General features: G+C 36.0%; 1 protein-coding gene across 1 annotated transcript; it reads right to left on the bottom strand.

Moving 5' to 3' along the window:
• Positions 1–287: 287 nt before the first annotated feature.
• On the bottom strand, positions 288–15,907 carry LOC144444827 (organic cation transporter protein-like). Its single transcript, XM_078134372.1, has 10 exons — positions 15,205–15,907; positions 11,082–11,185; positions 10,153–10,307; positions 9,655–9,826; positions 8,476–8,620; positions 6,628–6,707; positions 5,507–5,715; positions 4,476–4,584; positions 3,246–3,455; positions 288–2,507 (listed from the first exon to the last, which is right to left on the bottom strand). Exons 1-10 carry the CDS (start codon positions 15,592–15,594, stop codon positions 2,426–2,428), a joined length of 1,656 nt encoding a protein of 551 aa, XP_077990498.1. The 5' UTR covers positions 15,595–15,907; the 3' UTR covers positions 288–2,425.
• Positions 15,908–18,946: the final 3,039 nt, after the last annotated feature.

Here is an 18,946-nt window from a genome sequence, read left to right as displayed (position 1 = left end):
ACCTCATAGTATCATTTCTTAAGAGCTTTGTCCCATGGTATTCTGTAGCAGTGTAAATCAGGGATGTTTTTCATATTGTTCAGACATCGAGGAAAGTAGCAGTGCTCTATGATTAACTGAGTAACCTATACATTGGATACCCCCAAGGTACACACAGACAGGAAGTAGAGCACCACCATGGCAAATTTTGGAAAGGCCTATTCACCTGTCTGTGTACCTCTATTGATAAATTGTGGGGCACAAGAGTAAATAAATAACAATCACACCAACATGTATATTGCATAGTTTATTATAAAACATTAAATGCATAGAGAGAATACCTCCCTAAATTTTAAATACAGTTTGCATTTTTTTGTTGTAAAATACCAATCAAAACAAACATCCCATAAGCATTTGGCAGCTGATTTCAAATCATCAATTTTGTCACATTTTATGTGAACTCTCTGTTGTGCTTTTAACCGATTTGTGAAAACAACTTAAAAAGTAAAGATTGGAGCTGCCTCAAGAAAGAGCACACATCTTCAGTTTGCAGCAAGCTAAACAGTTTTTTCCAATGATTTGCAATGTGAGTGTCTTGTGGAGTTGGTGAAACATTCTAAGTTTTCATCATATGAAACACATCATTATGTTAATTATATTGATATTTATAATTATATTGATATTGTTTTATAAGGTGGCACCCAAAAATCTAGAAGACTTTGAGGGGAAAACCAAATTCAAGATTGTTAAATGTTTAACAACCCCTCCACAAGACTGCCCTCACGTTGTAAAACACAGAAAAAAGATTAAGCATGCTCGCAATGATAATTTATGCGTACAGAGAAGTTGTCCAACAAACATAAGAATCTTAATATGGAAGTAATGACAACACTTCATGAATAAATTAACTTTGTCATTATACACTACATAAATAAATTAACTTTGTGAATTTGTACTTTCTTCTCTACTATTGCTGTAAACTTGTAAATTTTTTTGTAGTTTTCTGCTATAACCTGATCCTGGGAATCTGATCAAAACATTATCTGTTTGGGTTAAAACTTTACAAGCTTTACATAGCACTCTTACACACCTGCCAACTTTGTAAAACATTCATTCACACTAATAAAACTAGAAGTTTTGATAAAAACTGTCTTAGAACACATTATGTAACATCCATCCAGTAAATAATACTGTAAATGTCTCCCTGATCTGACTAAAATGTATGTATGATTCAAATTCCATGCCTTTTAAAACACAAATTGGCTGGGTAGGGATTTTTTTTATCAACTGTCAAATACAGTCATGGTTGGTACTCCAAGTCTTGATTGCTATAGACTATCAGAACCACTCACAATGCTGTTTTTTCTGCATTCCCTCTATTCACACACACTACTGTTTGTTTTCTTGAATTACTGAAATTATGTCAGATTTCAAAAATTATTTGGTAAAAGTTAGACTTTTAACATGACAGCCATATAATGTGCAACATATTCTGCCATATAATTTTTTTAAAGTACTGTACAGAAATGGCAGTCACAAGATTACAATGTCGCTTTGTGATTTGCACAGTTATTATGACTATTTCTCCTTTCTTTACAGTTATTTGTTTTTGTTCACAAACTGTCTAAAAAGTTGTGAAGTGAAGAAATAGAGATCATTATTAGAATTAACATTTGGCCTAATGTAGTCTTGAAGCACAGAATTTTAGACTGTAAGATCGGTCGGTGATGGCGCTATTCAAAACATGATAGGTGTCGTTGGTGGCGCTGTTCAAGATGTGACCGATATTGTCAATCGCTGTCCGATCGCCAGCCATTCAAATGTAATATCAAGATTAATATTCAAGTATGTTAAAATATTCATATCACATTTAAAACACAACTGTTGTAAAAACCTGCTGAATTACCATGACCATGTCAAATAAAACAGGTCAAATGTTACAATTTATCCCTGATAAAACAATAAATATTGACGATGTGTCGTAAACTTTACAACAGACATTTAAAACAATGTCATGAATTTCAATGTCATTGGGCAGTGGGGAACGACATATTTATTTCGAATTACCCGGATGTTCATTGCATTTATAGGTTGGTGAGAGCTTTCTCCCCCTTGGTAAATTTGCATAACAAGGGAATGTATTTCATTACATGTAAATTTGTCCCTTTTAAGTTGAGATCTGGAAGCTACGATAAATACCCTAAAATGGCCTTGGGGAGTGACTGTCCATTTTTTCTTCTTTCATTCCTAGCACCGAATTCACATTCATTGAATATACAATGAATATTTCTGTCTGTCTGTCTGTCTGAAGCTGATTCCATAGTAATGGGGGTAGGGGCCGGGGTAGGGGTACGGGAAAGGAGAGTTAATGGAACAACACCAGTTTCAGTAAAGAGTTTCTTTCCATGACATCTCGGCTATCTAGAATGACGTAATCGCAGTCACATTAGAGATTTACGCCTTCTTCATCCCCAATACGGTCAGAGAATTCGGCCTCTTTGATTTCGTTTTTCGTTTTACTGTCACTCCTGTAAGAATAAAAATATATCATTGTCAAATACTTCATCAGAGATTGTCAGTTGTGATACGATGTGTCTAAATACCAGTATCAACACTTAAAATATTAACATCTAGTGAATTTACATATAGGAATATTTATATATTCATATATGACTTACATAATCATTTTTTAATGTAAGTGGACAACAAAACGTTTCATCTAGCCCACATACAAATGGACAACTAGCATCTAAATCATTTTATGATCTATGTAACATCCAGCTCTGTTTAAAGTTCGTTGCACTATGTTGACGTTATTAATATTACATATATAGTATGAATGGTCAACACTTCAAAGTCCAATGCTCCGATCAGAAACATGAGAACTGGTGACTTGAGGGTCTATAGTCCAATGTATCGATTGGTAAATAAGTCGGGTCAATTGCATCTCATTAGTATAAACTGTACAGTTATATAGATAAGAACACAAAGGAGTAATTGTTCATCAGTATGTGGTTGTTGGATGTCATTAACTCTGCTTCATCCCAATATCGTGTCCCCTTTCTCTTGCAAATTCTTATGTCAGGCGATTAGCCTTGACATTCATCGTTGGCTCCAAAATATGTTCATGCTACGTTACATTAGAAAGCCAACGACGAGTATCTTAGCTATCAGGTCATCAGAAACGTACATATACTGATAAAACATGACCCAATGTAACAATTCTTGTTTTACATGAGTAGGGACATATTTAATATTTAATTTACCTTTTCATAGCTACCCCTTCTTCAAACGTTTCTGGTAGTTTTCGGTTGAATGTTTTGGGTAGGAAAAGTGCGAGAACGCCAGCAACAACTGTGGTACCTCCGAATATAACGAATGGTAGTGGTTGCCAAGCAACGCCTAATTTTTGAATGAATGGGGACACTGCACTTCCAACACAGCCAGATGCAATGGCCACTCCAAAACCAACACCCCTGTAAACAGATCAAAAAGACAAGATAAAATACCGACTGTGGTGATCAGATACCAAGCATTCACACAGAAGACAACAGCTGGCTTTATTACCATACTATTTTTAAACACATACGTCTATGTTTTAACGATACCGTTAACATCAAGTTGTCTTCCAGTGTTTCTACCTTTAGTTATTTGGTATTTCCATATACAGAGCTCAGGGCTTGGTTTCTAGGGTTCGATAAAGTATTGGTAAACATAAACCAACGCCCGCATTGACATACAGAACAGGTGGAGCTGAATGTGACGTCATCTCCCAAATTAAAGACAATAGTGGATCTATTTTTGTACATGTCATGTAATTGACAGATTCATTTAAATAACGTTTGCATACGAATTGTATGTCTTTGTCATACTCTTAAACATCCTTGGTCAGACCATGGAATACTTCCATGGTCAGACTTCGTATTCAAAGGACAAAAACATAACAGGCAAAAATAACTCGAATAGCATAGCTTGTCGAGAAATTTCACGTGATGTTATTTGACCCTTAATGCGGATTTAGCCTGGCGTCCTGGAATTAATCCTATCCTATGGATATGTGGCAAAATATTTAATATTAGAAAGATAACACACACACACACACACACACACACACACACACACACACACACACACACACACACACACACACAAATATATATATATATATAAATGAGTGTATATATGTGTATATATATGAGTGTATATATATATATACATACATATATACATATATATATATATATATATATATATATATATATATATATATATATATATATATATATATATATATATATATATATATATATATATATATATTTATATATATTATATTATATAAACTGGGGCCCGTGTTTCATATTTGTTATAATATGTCAGGCAGTGCTGGTGTTATATTAGTACATCATGATCAGCAATTGATACACTATATATCATATACTAGTGTCAGGTGGCTTTTCAGTCGACCATCTGGTAATGTGACATATTCTATTTACCTGACAGGGGTGGGCAGAAACTCCAACGTCATTAGATGTGCCACAGCGTAGGAACAACTGAGGAACAGTTTACCGAGGAACGCAAACGCTACAACGATGATCATTTGGTCTGAAAAAAAAAAGTGGACGTGAAAATATGTCGATATCAAAATGGGATAAATTTGTCAATCTAACGCTGTAATTCTCCCAGTGAAGGTCAAATTAGGTTGTTATATTGGTGATATTAGAGTATGCGTAGGAGAAATTCACGATGTCGATCCCTGTAACTAAGTCATTGGGGAGACAATGTCAGTGCTTTCCCTGTGGCCATTTCACAATTGATAGTCGATTTGTTGACGTGGGCTACCATTAAGTTGTTACAATGTTACTAATAATTGATGACGATGTAAATTACATGCCTTTATTTAACACTTTATAATCTTAATTGGGTCTCCAATTGGGTCTCCAAATGTATACTTTCACTCTGAGAGAAATGGATTATCACGCAGACATTTAGGAAATTGTCCTTACAATGCCCAAAGGTGTACTACATTACTCCGTGTGTCACTTTGTCGATATTTTAAACTGATCACAGTGACCTTACGGTTCTCTATATTCAACACATGAAGTATTTGTGATACACTTTTTTTTGGCAATTAGGATAATATTGACATTTCTTAATTTAAAATACGACATTTGAAATTAGAGTAGACAGAATGAAGTCAACGACGAAAAGAAATTCTATTTATTAAGTATGCAAACCCTCAACTATCAACAAAATTAGTTTACATACGTACATACATACATACATACATACATACATACATACATACACACACACACACACACACACACACACACACACACACACATACACATACATACATACATACATACATACATACATACATACATACATACATACATACATACATACATACATACATACATACATACATACATACATACATACATCGGTCGGAGACAGGCAGACTGACTGACTGACTGACTGACTGACTGATACTAGACAAAACGTCTCAAATTTAACATACTTGTAAGTGACGAAGCTATCAAAGCCATTCCCGCTAAAATCATACTGATGGAGAGTACGATTCGTCGACCAATTGTGTGAACGAACAGCCATGTCAGGAACAATGCAGGAAATTCGACCGCTGCCCCAACCAAGGGTCGTAGATATGGATTTATCAACAACGTCGCCGTTTTGATGTTTATACCGGATGACGTGCAGAAAATGGAAAACCTATAGGCAAGAAAATTAGATTAACTGTTATGAAGTCATATGGAGATGGATGACATTCAATTTGAATGTCACACGATATGAATGGCATTCAATTGGAAAGTCACACGATATGAATGGCATTCAATCGGAAAGTCACACGAGATGAATGGCATTCAATTGGAATGTCACACGAGATGAATGGCATTCAATCGGAAAGTCACACGAGATGAATGGCATTCAATCGGAAAGTCACACGAGATGGATGGCATTCAATCGGAAAGTCACACGAGATGAATGGCATTCAATCGGAAAGTCACACGAGATGAATGGCATTCAATCGGAAAGTCACACGAGATGAATGGCATTCAATCGGAAAGTCACATGGAGATGGATGGCATTCAATCGGAAAGTATGCAGCTCTATGTATACCAGTGTTTCAGGAAAAGCTATAAACAAGGAGTAGAAGTAAAACTATCCAGCCTACATTGCTGAATCTGTGACCGTGTTAAATTCAATTCATACACTGAGTGCAGTGGACTCACAGATTCAGAAACGTGAGACTGGGTAAAATAAAATACACATTAGGAATAAAAAAACGCATGGATTTCAAAAAGCAAGTTTTGAGACACAGTTTTAATTGATTTTTCCGAGATCAACCCAATGTTTTTGACATTCTATTCCCCAAGCTTACAATATAAATATTTTCCTGGAATTACATAACCACACTGTAAAACGATATTTCTGACATCTTTAGAAACATAGTCGAGTATTAATTATAGTGCATACAATAAATAATAATAGTGATTTATAATGTGCCTTTAATCTCTGCAAGCAGAAACAAAAGGAAAATTAATTTACAGTGCGGTAAGCTAATTTATCTCTGGAATTTGCCATACAGAGTATGCATATAATAACGATTATTGAAGTACTTACCAAACCAGACAGGCGACGAATACTCTGAATGCAATGTGACGTCTTTTAAAAGCCGATAACAATGTAGCCGGATGATGTCGCTGTAGATAGAAATCACACAAAATAGAATTTTTTTAATTTTGAGAGATTTGTTATGCATAATTCTGGCTTAGTGATTTCTTTAGAAATAGATGTATTATACTTTAGACAGAATTAAAACATGAGAATTCTTTAGGTGCGTTCTAATTGTATGATCATCATTGCTGAACATGAAGATGTCACCAAATCGGCGCCATCTTTAATTCATTTTCTATCGACACCTTTTTCCGCCATTTTTTTTTTTACATTTCCCTTCGTCTTGCAAACCGATTTCATAAAAAAAACACGTCACTCTTCGGATCTTCAGTTAGTATCACTAGAGGGACTGTAGTGTATGCATGATTACTATAATATATAACATCCACTGATAAAAATACTGAGACCGAGTACAGTTTGTGGGGATGTGATTTTAACATTCCTGGCTTGGAGAGTCACCATAACACATCCCATTATATTGTTATAGCTGGATAACTTTGATTTCACAAATGGATTGTTATATGTTTCTTTGATTTCCGTTAAACGTAAGTAGCTACTGTATAAGCACGTTAAATAAAATGATCAAATCCTTGAGAACGTGGCCTCTGAAACCAGCAGTGTGTGACCATGGTGACGCACGTAATATGGTGAATTAATCACGTTATTTTTCACTCTAGCCTTCGATTGAAATTACTCGACAACTACTCATTCAGTAACCGGTTATGAGAGGGGATACAGTTACATGTAAAGAGTGATATAATGTTCTCCGTTGATAGCTTTCTAAGCCGATATATATATATATATATATATATATATATATATATATATATATATATATATATATATATATATATATATATATATATATATATATATATATATATATATATATATAATTTCATGAACCATACAATTCTAACCCAAATATTTCGAAGAGACTGAGCTCCTCTTCATCGGTGGGTCTCCAGTTCTGTCAAACAAGTCAAGTGCAACAGAACTTGACTTGTTTGACAGAACTGGAGACCCACCGATGAAGAGGAGCTCAGTCTCTTCGAAATATTTGGGTTAGAATTGTATGGTTATATATATATATATATATATATATATATATATATATATATATATATATATATATATATATATATATTATGATAGAAACCGGTTAACCTAAAATAACGTCATTTGAGTTGGCAACATCCATACATTTCATCCACCCATACAAAAATCTTATCAACATTGAAACATTGTATTGTCTGGCTTTTAACAAATTATATCAACATTATCACATTTCATCCGGTCTTGCTTACTAACATTGCTACATTTTATCGTCTGGCTCAACAAAATTCTTACCACATTGCTACATTTTATCGTCTGGCTCAACAAAAATCTTACTAACATTGCTACATTTTATCGTCTGGCTCAACAAAAATCTTACTAACATTGCTACATTTTATCGTCTGGCTCAACAAAAATCTTACTAACATTGCTACATTTCATCGTCTGGATGAACAAAATTCTTACTAACATTGCTACATTTTAACATCCTCATCCGACAAACATGTAACAAACATTGCTACATTTTCTCCACATTAGCTAGTTTAGATGCTCAACGTCGTTAAAAGGGCTGAAATGCAAAACATGGACTGGAATTATTTTTTGTCAAAACACTGAAATGTAGCACTAAGATTTCTATCAAGTCAGAAAACGTTATGTTTCAAGTAAACTGGCTTCTCTAGTAACACGACACTTGACACTTATAAAGCGTTATTCTAAAATCAAATTTTCAATTCGTACCTCGTCCATAGAACTAGGGAGTGTTTTTGAAAAGAAATTAGGTGGCAGTTCGATGTTATTGTGTCTGGATATTTTGTCGATGACAGAGTGGGCCTTCATGTATCGTCTTTGGTCGATAAGCCAACGTAGAGACTCGGGTATCAACCTGTGAGAAATAAAATTACTTGATTATTATATCCCATGTTTTCTATCTATTGAACCCCTTCGGCATATTATCAATAGTGTCGCCGATATCGTCAATGACGTGTGCCGTTATTGAGTATGTTGAAAACGTCATTCAATTGGTACATTACGTCATAGTCTAAATGAATCCCAAGTTTTCTATCTATTGAACCCCTTCGGCATATTATCAATAGTGTCGTCAATATCGTCTGTGACGTGTTTGTACATTATGTCATAGTCCAAATGATAACCTAGGCTATAGGGTATATATTGATATTTGAATTTCAACCGGATTTTAAAACCCAGTGCAAATTTAGTCCAACCCTTAAAATATCGGTCCATACGGCGAATCGATATAGCACAGTTCCACAAACGGAAGGGTATCTATAAAAATAACATGAACAACAGTTGGTCTCTAAAACAAGAAAACATATCAACCTTGGTAAATTGTAAGTACCTGGATATGGGAAAGGGTGGTTTAAGTACAGGTATATATTGTTTTTGGCAAGCAGCTGGTAAACTAACATGTATTCGTTTTGTATCGTTGTAAAACCACAATCCCAACATTTTCTTCATTCAGTCGGAAAATACGAGTGATTTAAGGGACTCTTGTCACTACGAGTCGCTAGACTCCTAGTGACAACCCTTAGGTCACTCGTATTTTCCGACTGAATGAAGAAAAATACTGAGGAATAATATAATTATACCATCGCCAGTAATACAAAAAAAAAATCGGGGAATGTAATGGCAATTTTGAGAGGTTTTTGAACACAGCAGAAACAATGACGTAGACACGCGTTGTCGTGACGTAGACGACCAGAGTATATATTGCATATTTTTAGTTGTTGAACCTGGCTCGTGGATGATATAACTGGAAATATGCCCTGGCTTGTGAAAATGGCGTTTTGCAGAAGCTGTTTGAGTAGATAAATCACGTAAAGGCAGTATTCCTTTTATGAATGCGAAGACAGGCATGAAACATACACTCAAGAAATGTACAATAATAAACTTACTTACCAATAATATGGAAAGTATATAAGCCATGAAATTGACACTGTAAATAAAAGACGTTGCCAATTGCTTTTCACACCGTATGCCAAAAGACAAAGAATCATGGAACCAACTCCGTGGAAACTAAGGAACATCGTTATCACCATGGGACGATAATTCATGGTTACTATTTCTATACCTGGAGAAAAGGCAATGAGAACAAAATGTGTGGAATTAAACATGTGTTCAATTTTGTTCCTTTCTGCATGTAAGCTTGGAATAATTAAATTTAGTTCTCTTTTACGACAGATATAACATTTACTTTCGACACCTATCAGTAAATATACACTATTTAAATATTTGCTAAACTTTACTGTTTCAGAGAGAATGTTTTTTGTTTGTAAAATGTGTAACTTTACCACTTAGAAGCGAGGAGAGTTTATATATTGGTCTTGGTGTTGAACTTCATTTTTCTCTAAAACAATGTACATGTACGTGAAAACACACATAAAGCATGATACGCACCTATAACCATGGCAACAATGTACACAGCACTGTGAAAGAATCCCAACACAAACTGGCCTATCAGATGAGCGATAAGATTGGGAGAAAATGTCGTCAGGAATCCGGCAACGAAGGTGAAGAGTAACGAAGTAAAGAACGTGTGTTTACGTCCATATCTGTCAAGGAGACAACAAAATGGCGGTCATTTCAAAATCAACACCCATCTACATGCTTCGATGTAGCAGATAAGTCCTAGATTATTTTCAGTACAACAGTAATTGCACCCCAGGTCCTTATGTAGTTTATAAGGTAGTCTATTACTTAAAAGCATGTAAAACAATGCAACTTCCATGCAGGTGCATTGCTATGCCCTACTATTAGAAGTAAGTTGGTAGTTTCTCACTTGTAAACGCTGTGGCCTTTAAATAAACATTCAATTCAAGTAATGGCATTTTTATGATAATTGTCAACTCATTATTCAGCCTTGCCTTAACATACATGTACACAAACATAGGTGTGGTGTGTAGGTCTACAGGGGAATCAACGCTGCTGGAATTAGGACGCCAAACGTGTCAACCTCACTGACTTTTATAAGTGGTGGCATGTGAGAGTAAATACAACATACTACTTTAATACACGGGTAGGTGGATTATACAGACATAGCTATACACATTGCACACGAAAATACATACATACATACATACATACATACATACATACATACATACATACATACATACATACATACATACATACATACATACATAGAAATGCATATGGCACTTATAAATCAGTCCGTATAAATAGATGTAAAATCCGACGTTTCGAATAAATATTCTTTTTCAAAGTACATACATACATACATACATACATACATACATACATACATACATACCCACCCCAACATGACACCACACCACATCACACTGCATAACACATGGTATGCTTACATGTCAGCAACTTGTCCAAGAACAATAGCACCAAATATATTGCCTATTGGTATCATGATCTTTGATAGCTCCAGGAGCCATTCTCGGTCACAGACCAAATTAAACTGGATGGGATAACAAAGAAAATAATGTCAAATATATGGTAGAGAATAGTATGAGATGATTACATTGTAACCTGTCTACTTGGTTAGTTCTATGCTGTCCTGTTTCGACTTGTTTGGACTCATCTTGACTTATCTTATAATACTGTGTGTGTGTGTGTGTGTGTGTGTGTGTGTGTGTGTGTGTGTGTGTGTGTGTGTGTATGTATGTATGTATGTATGTATGTATGTATGTATGTATGTATGTATGTATGTATGTATGTATGTATGTATGTATGTATGTATGTGAGCGTAACAAGTATATGTGTGTATGTGCATGTTCCAATAATATAAGCAGCCTTTGTCTTCTTCTACATACATCACGGTGTTTTTTTAGTGTATTAGTGTGGATTTTGGGAAGATACAAGCAAATCGTGAATACATATACACCACACCACTCAGCATACATCATGTATGCATACACCCACATTATCATATTCAATAGTCAAGGTATTCCGACTACAACAAAATACAAAGTGCAGTAGAGTCGAAATCCCTTGATTTTTGAAGATGCTACACTATTCATAACTTTGTACTTTGTCGATTGTAAATTCAACTTTATCTGACCATTCTGGTACCCTATGCTACACCAATCCTGTGTATGTCACCCACTGTACTGTGATATTCAAAGTATTTCTAAACTTATTCCAGATTTTGTGATCGTTTCATCTCAACGATGGCGTGTCACGGAGAGGTACAGTACTTCAGTAAACACACCAAGCAAACAGAAACTATGGACATAGCAGTACCCAACTACACAAATATTATGTATTCATTTTGGTTTACACAAACTGATTTCGATAAAGAAATGCGTCATTCATTGTCAGTATCTAAACTCAAACAATAACACTTCTTGCTCTGTAGACTAGACGTGGTGCCACACCCACCCCCACCCGGTGAGAAAAAGCTGGGTTGACCTTGTGACGCTATTACGATTTTCACGGAAAAGTGGGGATGGGAGCCAGTGACGTCACGGGATTAGGAGTGACGTAACAGCATGGTAGATATCGCCACATGACGCGAAGAAAAGTTTATCGGGCTATCGCACCACTTCGACATTCTTTTTTTGGCAATGTGTCGATCAGAAAGTGTTCAAACAGTTTCGTACTTAAACGAGCAATACACAAACAGAGCAATATCAACACATTTCGTCGCGACCTCGTCAGTTAAATACATAAATCAACTCAACATGGTGACCTGCACTATGGTAATACTAAGAGCAAACGACGGTCGACGAGTTCAATCAATGATTCGTACCATTATCATCAATACATGTATGATGTCATAACAAGATATTTCATCACTCGTTGTTGAATAAAATTGTCTATTTTTTTCCCAGTCTGAGATTTGTAAAGCTTTCCAATGTGACCTTCATCTATATTTAGTAGGGAAAACCATCACGATTGAATAATTTTAAACGACGCGACCTACATCCATTGTGTAAATCTACTTTCCAGTAATATCACGCACTGTGACGTAGGAAGGGAAGGGGGAAATGTGAGGTTTTTATCCGACTCGTTCACTTCGTAGAATTTCCTTCCGCTTGTAGAATTATACCGTCACGGTGATTGCAGTGTTTTCGTCGGTATAAAGCCCGAGTAGGTGTTTCCGGTTTCGAAATTTCGTATTTACGGCTACTCGGGAGCACGATGTATCGACGTCACTGGAATTTACCAACTTGAAACATTTAAAGGGAATAGTTCTAGTTAAAATTGATAATGGAAAATGAAAAGTGTTTTAATCTAATCTGATCTAATCTAATCTGATCTAATCATATTGATCATTTGATTTTACATGGTGTAAAGTGTCAGTCACACCATAAGTATTCTCAGGTAACCTCGAGCTGATAGACGTTGCGGTGTACTAAAAACGGTGCATAATACTAGGCTTCGGGGCCTATAGCCTTGCTCCGATTTATTCGATCTCATATATCCCGATACCTAATACTATACTAAAATTCAGTAATCTTAAAAAAATACTAATTCACGGACACGTTTTCCACAGAGGCATTGTAAAAGAATGTGTCTGGTTAATGTCCTTGAAACGGGTGCAGTACGAAAAGGGTTAACGGCACTGAACACTATCACGCCACTCAGTTCATTGTATAGTATTACTAACCATATCTTTGTCCACGTCAAGGGGGAAGTTACTCACTGCGTCACAACCCACGCCTGACCATATGGAAAGTTGGAAACAATGCAATATGGAGTTTTTGAACAATACAATTGTCTTCATCAGAGTGGCAAAATTAATTTACTTTTTAAAAAGTAATATATTAATAATCGTAATCAGACTTTGTATGGACAGCATAGCTACGTATACCATCGGAAGGTTTGGATAATATTGTTAGACTCTAGTTCCTATACGGTATCGTTACAATTTACACCACCACTCACATGGTTTAGTTAGAGCCCACGTTGGCATCCAAACTAGGGTAATATGGCCATGGTCATAATTTGACTTGAATTGGCACAAAGGTGTGTAATAGTACGATTAAAAAGTGCACATATGTTCAACTATTCCAATATTGTAAAGTTTTTCTACGTGTACCGGCAACATTGCCATATGCATGTAATGTAATATGTAAACGTGAGGATAATGATACGAGGCGTACATATGCAATGTTTTGTGCTGGTTCCCGTTGCAGGTAACAGTCCAGTCCACGTATTCCCGGGTAACTGTGTGACTGTAATATAACCGTTCTCTTACGGTTGTCACGATACCAGTAGACATATACTGAGTAGTTTCTCTTTAGTTCTTTGTCTACAATCTATATGTCAGTATATTTTATATAATTATCAAAATAATAATTCTTATTCTCGTTTCGTAGCCTTAACGTAAAATATTCTAGTCAAGCTTCAATAATATTGATTTTTTTGGTTCCCAGACGTCTGCATTGAGTACTTGTGTAATCCATACCATTCAGTATACACATACACCTATAAAGGTAGACTTACAAACTCGAAGCACACACTTTGTCATTTTAACTGGGTCCACAGTACAGCTCGAGTTGTATTTTGGTAATAAATCATTTTAACATTTAAATTGTGCCACATTCCCTTATTTGCCAACAACACCATATGAAGACATGTAGCTACACTGTACACAGCAAGTCTATAGTCCTTACCACAGGGACACGTATTATTACTAATAGATTGTTGTTTTCCTTAGGAAAATACTAGTATCACACGAATCCTGCTACTACAAATATCAATATATACTAGAACATAGAGGTAGGGGAAATATATTCAAGTCAAAACGTTGTTATTTTTAGCCTATAGACAAGGAAGACAACAATCTACGACATACTACGCTCCCCTATGGTCATACTAAGATCTCAAATTGGTGAACTCTGCTTGTGGAGTGGACAATACCCATCACAATAGTCAAGAACCAAGGCTTACGTAATGATCGTGCTGACTGTGTGATGCCACAGTCAACCATAGACCCACGCGAAGGGTCTACGAGTAAACTAGAGTTTTACAAAATGTACGTTTGACACTAGGCATTGTTCCCGTTGTCGAAACTACCAGATTACGAGCTTTAGCATAGAAACTGTGAGATCTGTCACACTACCCTACGATACAATGTATTTTACCGTTAAAATTGAAAGGATCTGTCAGTGTGAACAAGTCAATTGTTAATGCAGTCACGTTCGCGTTCGTCGTCTCTGACCTTGGGTTTATGAAAACGCAGTTATTTTTATCCACACTGAATTTAAAATTGGAAATGTTTCTCTTTTGCAATTTAAATTTCAGGTTTCCTTCTTTTAGAGAACCGTGATCTGAGGGGGCTAGGTAGAAGTCATCAATAAATAATGGCGTTACGGTTATCCCAACTGACAAGACACCTCAAAAGCCGGGTAGGGGAATCGACTTTCGCTCTGTCAAACAAAAACACCCTTTATAACAGTTGTTAAAACAATACAATGACGTAATCGAATATAGAACATCAAAAGTGGTCACGTTTAGAGCCACACTTACCTCGCTAACAATTGTATGGTCATACTTCGATCGGTCATATACCCAGTTCTGACATGTTACTGTTTCATCTTCATTTGTAAAACAATCTGGAGAAACTGACGTCAGATTTGTTATATTAATGTCTAAATCATACCGTCTACATTGGTCCCAAATCCATTCTCGAGTGTCATTGTCATAACCATGCGGTATCGTACATTGTTTTAACGACGAGTCGAGTTCATATGTTTGGTTGTCTGTCAAGCTACAATAATGGTCCGGTGAAGCTCCGAGGAATAAATTCACTTGCTTCACCATAGCACATGGTAACATTACAAAACATATTAGGAAAAATATAAATCGCTGATAGCGTCCAAAAGATCCGAGATAAGTTAACACTTCTTCGATTTCCATGTTTGCCGGGAGAAAGTCTTTGTCCAATATCAGTAAAACAAATGACCAACGACTCACACAGCTCGTCGCTGGTTCGATCTTAACGTTCAGGCTGGTTCGCTTTGTTCTCCATATCTGTTTCAGCTATCTCAGATACTATGACTGTCCTTACGCTTTGGGTGGTGGTAGTCAACCCACTAAACACATTTGTCCCAAATGAGACAGTCATCCTGTTAGTCTAGTACAGTGGTAGTTAGTCAGCACGGACCGAGCATGTGAGAGACAGGTGACCGGCCGCTGTCGCCGGGTAAGTGACGCAATAACTCTGTGTGATGACGTGTCGGGTCAATTAATGCGAATCGAGGGCAAGTGTCGTCTGCTAGCTCGCGTGTATTCAAAATTGCGTGGGTTAACCTTTTCCTTTGTTCGAACGATTTATAGTAATACCAGTGAGTCAAAGGAAAACCTCTACGTCTAAGCAAGAGCAGTTTCACCAAAATAACGAAAAATTTCAAAGTGGCATTGCCCAGATGAAATGAAAGGGGGGGGGGGGGGTTAGGTTAGTGTGCATAAGCGTAGCTTAGTTGTTGTGTACACAGTGTAATGTAGAACTTATTCACCGAAAGGATAGCTATAAACTAAACGATAACCAATTATTTCCCCCCTTATATACATTATATATTGTAGGCAATGAATATTGAAAAAAAAGTATTTCAATATATTAAAATGTCTACTTCTTCGAGTTAAAATAAGTGTTTTATTTTGTATCATTGTCAGAGGTTATTCACTAATACATCCATGTTAAAACAGAGCATATAACCGGTTCAAAGCGGGTTAGACGACCCTGAGTTCAACCTATCCACATGTAAATGAGGCCACGCTGTGTGCTATCACCGAAGTGACGTATAGGTACTAGTTGTAGTCATGTTTAGGTCGCTGTATACATTGACACGGTCAATGTGACCTTTGCCCTTGATTGAAATCACGATAGCTGTACCTCGCATACCAACAATCATACCAAACTCGCTAATCCCGTGTTCACTACAACCAGAACGAAAACAAAATACTAGTACACAAAAAAAATATCTTAAAAGTTATTAAGTCAAGGCATGGAAGTATGGGTTATACTTCCATGGTCAAGGCCATTTGAAAATGAAAGAGTGGCCCATTGCGTTAATAAATAATACTATGATTTATCGTACGATAGTAAATATCTCGGAACACAATGAACATCTCATAGGACTGAGGTTAAAATACATCTTCAAGCATCCCATAATAGATCACACACATTTAAATAAACTAGCATGTCACTTTAATGAGAGCACACACATGTCGACATTTTGAGCCTGAACCAAACTGGTTAAAATGTTATAACTGCGAATTTGTGTCTAGAAATAAATATCTGCGTAACAGCGATTCTCTAATGTTCAGTGAATTAATCTGAAAAGTATGGTGATGACGAGGTTTATGACGTCAAATACCGTAAAGTGTATATAGATGACCTGGGGCGATCATATCCATGGAGCTTATCATTACTATCAGATATATGCATATATTTTATATTGGTAATAGGTCGAGGACATCTCGCTGATATATATCAAGACATGATGGCCAGCTGCCTCTACAGAAGATGTATTCTCTCTTTAGTGGAGTGGATATTCACGATTATCAGGTGACAGCGATAGATAGAAACGACGAAGGGCCATGACCTAAAACCAAGGTCAACAGGGCAAGGATACACTTGTAGGTGAATTGTGTAATTCAATCCTTAAATGTTTGATATAGATAGTGTGTGATGACCTTGAACGTGTAATCTGCAGAATGGTTAGATTTCAAGTAACATATTATTTTGATTTAAATGACACCCCCCCCCCCCCATACTTTAGAGGTATCATCTCAAGTGGAAACTGACTGAATCGAGCTGATGGCAGAGCAGTGTCTAGGATTAAAATAAAGACAACTGTCTGCTAACGATTCCATCGCAAGGTTCTGTTCTTAGCAAGATTAAATGGGGACACGAACTTACTATATAATATTATTATGATATGTAATGTTACTTTTGAAAAGCCTATAAGTGTTATTATTATGATTTTTTTTTTCCCAATTTTATTTTATTTGTACCTTTAACAAATCCCCAGGGTTTTGTTACGTGTAATCAATAAATACTAAATACTAATACTAATAGGGTATACATATATATTTGATATAAATAAACTACTCATACAAGCGAAGTTACGTATATATGTGGAGTAACCATGGTAACTAAACTAATTGAAGACAAAGATTTCCCTGAAGAACCTCTTACCACTTTCAACCATATACACTGTCCATGTTTCAACTAACGTACGCGTCTAAATGTACTTTACTTAGCTTCATTAAACTGTTATCCTTAGGGTTATTCAAAATAATCGCCTTGACTTGTCAGAAACGGCATGTCAAAATGTGAATAGCATAGACATCCTGTATAACCAAACAGAACAGATTCAAGGATGGAGTAACTAAATTTTGCTAATTCTGTTGTGGGAGTCATTTACAGATTGGCAGGTTTTAACCACAGGTGCTGTTGTGACAGCCAGTTTTAGGAAAGTCGAAAATTTTCAGTAGATTGTTTTCTTGGCTGTCCAACTGAAAAAAACAAACGATTCTCCAGTTACAACTAATGTGGTATTTTTTAAAACTAACTTGAAATAATATTTCTAAGGGTTGTCATTGGATAATTGGAATGTGTATTCCCGATAAAGACTTTGAAGAAGGGGATAGGGTCAATTTATATGATACGCACATTGTTTTAATTTTTAAATTTCGAGATTTCGATGGAAAAGCATCGTCGCAAACCAGTCTCTTTTACGCCACCGTCCCAAACGCGCCGTCAATTACGTTATTTCACAGTGTCGCGGAAGAAATAACAGCTCTGGTTTGCGAGAATATTTACTAGTATGTGGAAAAGGTAATGACTAACAAATTGAAATGTCCACTCTCTCCACAAACTCACAGTATACCATGTAAGGAGTTAATGATTATGAATATATATATATATGACTTCTGATGTTCTACACTGTCCACTTTCCCTTATTCACGTTTGACTTTTAGTGAACACTTTGTTTAACATGGCCTTTACACTCTCCCTTTAATTTACTATAGTACGGTAGCAGTAGATCATGAAGATGTAAGAAACCTGGGGTAAGAAACAACACTTCTATATCGTCAGTTTATCATATGACGTGAACAATTGACTTCACAACGAACTTTATAGTACAGGTCATAGTACTCGATCTATGCATACACTATACAAGTTCTCTTGTACCTGGACGTTGTGTTATTGTCTGTAGTCGTTTTACTGACAAGTATTGGTGTCCTAAATGAATACGTAATT

Source organism: Glandiceps talaboti, chromosome 13, assembly GCF_964340395.1.
Source record: "Glandiceps talaboti chromosome 13, keGlaTala1.1, whole genome shotgun sequence".
NCBI lineage: Eukaryota > Metazoa > Hemichordata > Enteropneusta > Spengelidae > Glandiceps > Glandiceps talaboti.
Note: the sequence above shows the minus strand (reverse complement) of the source record. Positions and strands in the feature narration are given on the sequence as shown.

Bases quoted from the DNA above. Each gene is read 5' to 3' on its own strand.
- LOC144444827 (XM_078134372.1), bottom strand. From the start codon at position 15,594: ATGGAAATCGAAGAAGTGTTAACTTATCTCGGATCTTTTGGACGCTAT. The intron at 8,621-9,654 runs GTAAGTAAGTTT...TATTTCTCACAG, and splicing joins ATATACTTTCCATATTATTG to GTTGATACCCGAGTCTCTAC. The intron at 2,508-3,245 runs GTAAATTAAATA...TTATTCTTACAG, and splicing joins GAAGGGGTAGCTATGAAAAG to GAGTGACAGTAAAACGAAAA.